The 8,857-nt window shown below is 39.4% G+C and overlaps 1 protein-coding gene across 4 annotated transcripts; it reads left to right on the top strand.

Annotated features, from left to right (window-relative positions):
* The first annotated feature begins 137 nt into the window (after positions 1-137).
* Positions 138-6,193, top strand: ccdc59 (coiled-coil domain containing 59). 4 transcript variants are annotated; one of them, XM_080421478.1, is made up of 6 exons: positions 138-284; positions 342-458; positions 501-563; positions 2,746-3,217; positions 3,795-3,903; positions 4,729-6,193. In XM_080421478.1, the coding sequence occupies exons 1-6, from the start codon at positions 227-229 to the stop codon at positions 4,891-4,893; spliced, it is 984 nt and encodes a 327-aa protein (XP_080277604.1). In that variant the 5' UTR covers positions 138-226; the 3' UTR covers positions 4,894-6,193. The 4 variants fall into 4 exon arrangements, with proteins under 4 accessions (XP_080277604.1, XP_080277603.1, XP_080277602.1 ...); XM_080421477.1 differs by having other exon boundaries at positions 138-302; positions 345-458; XM_080421476.1 differs by having other exon boundaries at positions 339-563.
* The last annotated feature ends 2,664 nt before the right edge of the window (positions 6,194-8,857 follow it).

Below are 8,857 nucleotides of genomic sequence, written 5' to 3'. Positions count from 1 at the left end.
CTCTCGCCACATCTGGCAACACTGGGAGGCGTTGCTCCGCCCCTCTGTCGATCCATTTCTCTGCCGTTGATTTCTCACGTCTCGCGATACCATCATTGGCCACGTCATCTCCTCGCGCCGCCGTGAAGGAAAAACGCATGCAGGGTGGAAGGAAGAGCGAGACATGTTGTAAACACTCAACATTCTCCATGATTTGACCAGTGTTTTATCATATCTAGATATCTACATGTCTGATCAGAGGATGAATAGAGGGAGAGGACAGTTTGGAGGGAGAGGAGGAGGAGGTAGAGGACAGTTTTTAGGTAGAGGAGGAGGAGGAGGACAGTTTTTAGGTAGAGGAGGAGGAGGAAGAGGAGGAGGACAGTATGTAGGGAGAGGAGGAGGTTCGTGGAATCAGTCTTATAATAACAGACCAGGTCAATATAATCGACCACCAGGTCAATATAACAGACCACCAGGTCAATATAATCGACCATCAGGTCAGTATAACAGACCACCAGCAGGTCAATTCAAGAAGAAATGGACCCCTGATGACAAAGTGTTTGATGGCAGTATTGGGGAAGGTAGGTTTTACTTTATTACAGTCTGTATTTTTTTTGGTGTAGATTTTTTTGTTGATTTTTACATTATAATGTTCTTATTTTGATCATAAGACCCAATTACTGATTGTCAGTCTCCAGGTTTTCTTCAGAATATGTATGACACTGATTTACTATGACACTAATGTATGGCACATTAGGACAGTAGTGGAAAAAGTACTCAAATTCTTTACTTAAGTAAAAGTACCAATACTGCAATATAAAAATACTCTGTTACAAGTAAAAGTCCAGAATAAAAAATTTACTTGAGTAAAAGTACAAATAGCCTATGTATGAAATAGGTTTAAAGTGGTTTAATGTATGTTTCATTATATCATAATTTATTTCTGAAAAGTAACTAGTAACTAAAGTTTTCAAGTAAATGTAGTGGAGTAAAAGTACAATATTTGCCTCTGAGATGTAGTGGAGTAGAAGTAAAAGTATTGGAAATTGGAAATACTCAAGTAAAGTACAACTACCTCAAAATTGTACTTAAGTACAGTACTTAAGTAAATGTACTTAGTTACTTTCCACCACTGTTTTTACATTATAATGTTCTTATTTTGATCATAAAGACCCAATTACTGATTGTCAGTCTCCAGGTTTTCTTCAGAATATGTATGACACTGATTTACTATGACACTAATGTATGGCACATTAGGAGCCCACTGGTACAGTGGTTCTCTTTTCAAGGACCCCCATTCTCTGAGGCACAGACCTGTAAAGATCATTTAAGACTATAGCTCTTCGTGTTTATGGTAATATTGTCATGTGTATGTCAACATTTGTATGTCCATGTCCATTTGTATGTCCAAAATAGAATTTTGACCAAAAATGTCCACCACAAGCCAGCATGGCGATGACCCCCTGGTTATGTGATATGGTTTGTCATGAGGTGCCCCAATAAAAATGTATGTCACAGTAAAAATGTGGCTAGATTAATAATCTACTTTGTCTGGTATGTTGATCTGATCTTGAGCATATAACTGTACGGTTACAAGTAACATGGTGACCTTTAAAATGCATTGGGCTTGATGCAATATCCCGGGGCCATGGTATTTAATAAAATATGGTCTTATGGTCTGACCCTCTTTCATCCATCTCTTCATTGAGACGATGCAGGACGATAAGCCACAAGCAACTCTAAAGGTCCTTACACACCGGGGCGATTTTTTTCCATGCAAATAATACGTTTTTTTTAAAAAACCTTATAAAGTCAATGCAAGCTTCCACACCAGTTTCGCGGAGGAAAAAAGCGTCTTTTAATTATTCGGAACGAGTCAGAATTGTGCGTATATTCGCATATTCGCCGGTGTTTAACCGCCTTTAGATGCTATTTTTGCTATCTGGCATCTAGAGTTGCAATACCAACCCTTGGCAGCCCATACATCCAAACAGAAAAGTCCTATCTATCTTATTGTATAAAACAACGTTAAACTCACCAACATTGCATTCCTCTTTGTATCTGCCAAGTATTTGTTCCATAAAAATCCACCGTAGACATTATGAGCTACTTTCTGTCAGTAAATTCCGTGCAGGTGATTCTTTGTGGAAAGAAACTTGACAGATACAAAGCTTACACTTGATGTGTATATGACATTTGTTTTGATATTGAATGTTTTTGCCCAGACATTTATACTAAACGTAATCACATCCATTTGTATGTGTGTGTGTTTTTTTGCCCTTCGTCCTCCAGGTGGCCAAGTACAGGCCCCTGGTGCAACTAGGGATGGGACCATAATCGTTACTATCGTTTATCGTGTTAAAAAAACACTCACAATAATCGTATCGCTGAGATTTAAATGTATTGTGAAATTGTCCTCCGTCATGCACTAGGATGAAGCTTTTGTTGAGCTGCAAATTCATCACCACTTAAACTCTCTATATTTGATAAATCAGACCTGTAAAGAGCCTATTTGGTACGCTCTTATTTCACTCTACACAAATCGATTCGCCATAATAGCAGATCTACAAGCTCACAACGCTTTGTGAGCTTGTAGATTGTCTATTTTTGGCGAACGCTCCCCCCAGAATAGGAATGCTGGGGGTTCAAGTGGTTAACTTTTAAGCATATTATGATCATCACCATAATATCCAATCGCAATTATTTTTGCCACAATAATCGTGACACATTTGTTTGTGCGCTTTTCCCCCTCTGTCCCTTCAGGTCAGGGCTTTGCCTTCAAGAGGAAACTGAAGGTCCAACGTGAATACAGAAAGATGCTGTCGAAGGAGAGACGACGGAAGCCCGAGGTCCGAACGGCGTACGAGGCGGAGCAGTACCCGGAGAACCTCAGACACCTGTACGTCGCTGAGGCCGAGGAACAGAGAACCCAGGCCCGGAACAACCGGTTGAAAAGAGTCCAGTTGAGGATGAGAGGCCGCGAGGAGAAGACTGAAGGTCCAGCTGAACTCGATGTTCCTGCAGAACCGGAACCAACCGCTGGTTCTGCAGAACCAGAACCGCCAATAGCTGGTCCTGCAGAACCAAAGCCAACTGCTGGTCCTGTAGAACCAGAAGAACCAACTGCTGGTCCTGCAGAAGAACCAGAAGCAACAGCTGGTGCTGCTGAAATGGAGCAGGCTGAGGATGCAGCATCGGACAGAACTGAACCCACAGTGTCCAAGGAAACAGAGAAGTAAGTGTTACTCCACACACACTGTATACATTAATATGCTGATTAAGTTAAAACCTTTATTGATTCCCAGAGGGATATTCAGGTGTCATTATTAGGGTTGGGATCCAGAACCGGATCAAACATTGAGGAACCGGAATCGGTTCTTCAATCGGTTACAATACCGATGGTTCTCAAACCTTGTTATTTCAAGGACCATCATAATTGTTGAATGGAATCGTTAAAATCCAAAGGGATCCTAACCCTAGTCATGTCAATGTTCCGCAATGTATCTTAACATTAACCATGACACTACAGCTGTACATTGGATTTAAGTCACCACTTGATGTCATCTAATGATAAGAATGATGTTTGAATTAAATAATAGTATATAGGCTATATGAGATATGAATATTACTTTAGGAAAATATCAAGTTATTTTTAGAACAGTACTGGCTGTTCATCTGTGATCTACATCCAGGTCTTGTATGCTCAAACTGTAGCTCTCTGTTTATGCTACTAAACACGTTAGTAACTCATTGAAAAGCACAAGCTTGTTTCTATTCTACTAGTGATTTCCTCTACTCTTTGTTCCTCTTAGTGTCCCCATGAGCAACCGGATGAAGAAGAAAATGACGAAGATGACGTCCTTCCAGAAGACCAAAGAGGAGTTTGAAAGAGTCCAGGAAAATAAGAGGACGAAGAGAGAGGTAAAACATTTATGTCCCCCTTTCAACCAGATAAGATGAAATATGTTTTTATAATGCAGAGCCTTGGGTCCGGTTCACCACAGTGTTGCCACCTGGGCACTACAACGAACCACATGTTCCTGTGGTCGTAACGTTGTACGGTAGGTGGTAGGCCGGCAGGGGAGGGTGTTCTCCGTCGCTGCACTAGACTCCTACAGGTTATTCATGGGTGCCCTCCCCTCAGCATGGAGCAGAACAGGGATGAATAGACTGTTTTATTATTGGCATCATTTAATGGTTGCACTGATGGCTTTTAACCCATTAAAACCGGGAAAGCATCCGTGTCATTTTTGATTTTTGAGGCTTTGTTCGGTCCCCTTTTGCTATCGTTTTCGTCCATATATGGACGAAAACGTCCCTCTTTTTGATTGGCCAAGCTTAGCGTGACGTAGTTTGGTTTCAGATTTCCGGCCATTCAGATTTCAACCACTAGGGGTCTGGCAGTACCAGGTCCCCTGGTTCCCTTGTTAGCTATATAGCAAGATAGGTTTTTCAGAAAACTCATAGGATTTAGAGCATTGGTTTAGAACAGTGGTTCTCAAAAAATAGTAGATATGTAAGGTCACTGCACGTTACTTCGTGCCACGCTGCGTGCTTGTACATCTGCTATTTTTGATCATTTTGCTTCAATTGTTTGAAATATTTTGAATCATTTTGGATGTTTTTAAAAACAAATCTTCTCTCCTGGGGGTCCCTACATGGCACAAACAGTTTGAGAAGCACTGATTTAGAAGGGATTTGTAGAATTGGCCTCAGGTCTTAACGGGTCCTCATTGTGTATCCCAGGAGTTCCTGAAGAACAAGCAGCAGAAAGAGGAGGCCATCCAGAAGTACAACCAGAAGAAGAAGGAGACGTACCAGATGTTGAGCAAAAAGACCAAGAGAGGACAACCCAACCTGAACCTTCAGATGGAATTCCTGCTCCAGAAGATCCAAGGCTCCTCCAAATGAGACCAGAGCTTTACTGTTTATTGGAGGAGAGATGTAAAAAAAAAAGAGGAGAACTTGCCAATATTTGGCTTAATGGCTAATATTCTGTTTAAGAAACTGTCTTGACAACTAGAACCTTAGCGTCCCTATTCTGGGGCAAGCATTCGCCGAAAACAGCCGATCTGCAAGCTCACAATGCGTTGTGAGCTTGCAGATTGGCCATTTTTGGTGAAGATATTTTAGTGTTGAGCGAAAACAGGAGGGGGCCTCGTATAGAGCCCTGAGGGACTTCGGTCATCTAAGTATAGAGTTTATTAAATGGTTTCAACTTTGTGATGCCGCCACAACTGCAACAGGACAGTGCTGTTTAAAAGGATCCCAGGCTACTAGGCCTAATATGCCTTAATACATATAATTGCCCTCTATAACCAAAACATTTAATGAAAAATACCTTAAATATTGTATTTATTTTAAGAATAGTTAATATTTTACTCAAGGGAGACAACTTATTACTTCCTAAGGTTAATATGAGCATCAAAACAATATTTTAAATATGTCTTTATTAGCACATGCCTTCCATAGGGCTGGACCACACATAGATCAACTTGTGATGGAAATATTTTGGGTGTTAATTTAAAAATGTTGTTATAGAAGGCAATTTATAATGTATTGAGGCATATAATTGTTTTTAGCCAGGTATCATTTTAACGATCTTTCAAGTGGTGGATATCTGTGTGGGCTGAACTTCAGTGCTGTTCTGAGACCACTTTGCCTCTTAAAGCTATAATCCGTAACGATCCGTTAATGTTCTGCCTGTTGTCTCTCTTCCGATGAAGAGGTCATTTCAATTTGGCTTTAGTGATGCTGTCAACCACTAGGTGTCACGGACACCAGGGTCTAAATTCCTCCCATGTAAGAGCAGTTAGGCCACCTCCAACCACTGCACATGTACTAGTTATATTGTATTTAACCTACTTTACCATAAAGATTGGTACTTAAAATAAGTCCCGGATTGTAGCTTTAAGTTGTAGTGGCCAATTAGTTTAGCATGTTAGTTTATGTGCATTTTAATCTCAGGCCACAAGATGGCATTGTAACATCCCAGGAATGGGAAAATATGTTCGGTATTAATAATTCTCAGAATGATATTTTTTTTCTTCAAATCTCAACATGGAGTGTGAGTTGGCTCTCTCCAAGAAGATGGCAGAGTGCAAACCAATGGAACCACTGATAGAGCAACCCCCCCTCCCATCTAAATGTTGATATTATTTAATGTATTTACCGTATACACTTCCAATAAATGTGGTTCTTTTAAAACATTTACGTTTTTTAATGTAAGTTTGACATCTTTAATAATAATAATCTTTAATCAGTATGTTTGCTAATGACACTATAACTGTGTGAGTGAGATTTATGTTGCTAGTCATAGTTCTTATATATATATTTATATGTGCGTGTGTGTGTGTGTGTGTGTGTGTGTGTGTGTGTATATATATATATATATATATATATATATATATATATATATATATATATACACACACACATTTATATACATTTTATATGTGTGGATAATATGACGCTTTTTTATATAGCATTTATAGTGTCCTTGTAACCATTGTCGTCATAGCGTTTTGGTCATATGCATTTAACCTACAGTACAGCGTATTAATCCTGCAGCCTGCATGGTACAGTGCAGTATAGCTCAGACAGCCTGTGGGCCCCGGCCCCATGACATCACATGGTGGCATGACATCACATGGCTGCAGAATGACTTCTCCAACATTCATTCATCCGTGAGGAGAGACTTCCTAAATACAAAGCATAGTCACTGGTCCGTTCAAACTGAGAGAGAGAGGAAGGTTTAACATTGCTTTCATTTGGATATCGTTTGTAAAAGGTGAGTTTATTCTTTCTTTTCATCAACTTTTACGTGTCACACCTCTATAAAGTATGAGTGTTAAATAACTGCGTTTGTAAATGCACTGGCACAATGTTCTTAATTGCAAACGCATATCTTTGAATTTAAGAATGTTTCTGAATCTGCTACAGTATGTTTGATCTTTTTTTTTTCATCTTGAAATTATTGGAAAACTTTGAATAGTTTAGATTAAAACATAAATAAAAATCTTCTCTTCTGGAGGTCCATGGTACAGAACATTTTCAGATGGGGGGGGGTCTGCAGCCAAATGCATATTAATTTAGCGGTCCTTGACATGACAAAGTTTGTCAGTGAGAGAGCCACTGTTGTAGAGCATCATTCAGAACAGTATATGGTCATCTTTGTGCCTGTTGTAATGTTTAGGTTACTTTGGTCGTTTTGCTGTGCCGACAAACCCAAAAACCATACCTGCTCCTCCCTCCAGAGGAAATATCTATTTACCAGTTAGCATATTGTATATATATATGTATATATGACTGGTTCTCAAACGTTTTCATGTTAAGGACCCCCACATTGACACATAGTAGCCAGCGGACCCCATTTGAAAAGATTTTTTACGGCTATAGCAGTGATTCTGAACCATTTTAATATCAAGTTTGATATGCATCAGGCTATGGACACTCATTTCATACCATTTTGATCTCTGGGACCCCAATCTACACTGTAGTATCATCAGTGCTTTTTTAACTCTGGATCTGCTATTTTCAATGGAGAGATTTAGTGTAGTTGGGGGGTGCGAGGTAGGAGGGTGCGCAGTACAGACCCCTGGGGGACTGGTCAACGAAGCATATGGTTAACCACTTAAACCCGTAACCTGAAGACTCACCTCTTCAGGCTCCACCTTAACCCGTAGCACTTGACCTCTAGCCTTGATGACCATGCAGTCTTATGCAAAGGTTAAATGTAGATTACATAGCGTGTTATTTAAACAGATGCTAGGTTCTTGTATTGACCTGGCATCCTATATAGTTTATATAAAGTAGTTTCAATGTACAGATGATTTATCTTTTGATATTATATTGTTTCGACTGATGCTAGGTTCATGGTTTAGCCTACCTATGATCATAGATTACTGAGGCACTACAACGTCTCTCTGCATTTGATGTATGTGTTTACCTTGCTTACTGTAAGTCGCTCTGGATAAAGAGCGTCTGCTAAAGGCCTAAATTGTAAACCCTAAAACCCTATTCACCTGTTTCCTAGGCTTTTCACTTCTGTGTGAGTTCCACTTCCTGTCGATTTGATCCAATGACATCCAATGAAACTGGTCAGATGACTAATGAAATCCGACAGGAAGTGGAAAACACACAGCCTAGGAAACAGGTGAATACACGTAAGCTTGTACTGTAGATCTGCTATTTCCGATGAATATTCGCCCCCAGAAATGGGATGCTAAGATACATTTTATAGAGAGTAAATAACTGTATAACTCAGAACAAAGATTGAAACCATCTGCTTTAATGGCAATATTTGTGTCAAAGGGCAAATGTCTAAGGAAAAAAGGTCAAAGGGCACATTGTGGTATTGAATTGATTTGCAACTGGAAAAGAGTCCTTTGTAGTCGTGCAGGAATTAACACTGTCATGTGCTTTGTGTGGCAGGGTATTAAGATAATCCTTTACATGCCAGTTGTGTGTTGTTAGCTTATTAAGAAAAGCTGAAGTGCTGTTGTGTTTTCAATTTTTTTTCTTTTCTCTAAAACGATTCTGTATTGAACCCAATGGTGAAAGGTATATCTAACCTTTTTATCATTTTAATTCATATACTGTGTACGGGTGCAATCGAAGAAATTGATTTAACCCACTAATACCTGGAACGCATCTGTGTCACTTTTAGATTTCTTTAGGCTATTCAAAAATAGCAGATATACAAGCTCATAGCGCGGCACCGAGTGCCGCGCTACGAGCTTGTAGATCTGCTATTTTTGAAAAATCTAGATTTTTTTTTGTTGATTTTTTTTTTGTTAGGATTTAGATTTTTTTAAAGAATCGACTCAGGTCTTAATGGGTTAATCTATCAAAAATAATAGTTTTTTCTACAGCA

The sequence above is a fragment of the Gymnoscopelus braueri genome (assembly GCF_963280865.1).
Source record: "Gymnoscopelus braueri genome assembly, chromosome: 23".
Taxonomy (NCBI): domain Eukaryota; kingdom Metazoa; phylum Chordata; class Actinopteri; order Myctophiformes; family Myctophidae; genus Gymnoscopelus; species Gymnoscopelus braueri.
Note: the sequence above shows the minus strand (reverse complement) of the source record. Positions and strands in the feature narration are given on the sequence as shown.

Bases quoted from the DNA above. Each gene is read 5' to 3' on its own strand.
- ccdc59 (XM_080421475.1), top strand. From the start codon at position 227: ATGTCTGATCAGAGGATGAATAGAGGGAGAGGACAGTTTGGAGGGAGA. The intron at 564-2,745 runs GTAGGTTTTACT...CTGTCCCTTCAG, and splicing joins TGATGGCAGTATTGGGGAAG to GTCAGGGCTTTGCCTTCAAG. The intron at 3,904-4,728 runs GTAAAACATTTA...TGTGTATCCCAG, and splicing joins ATAAGAGGACGAAGAGAGAG to GAGTTCCTGAAGAACAAGCA.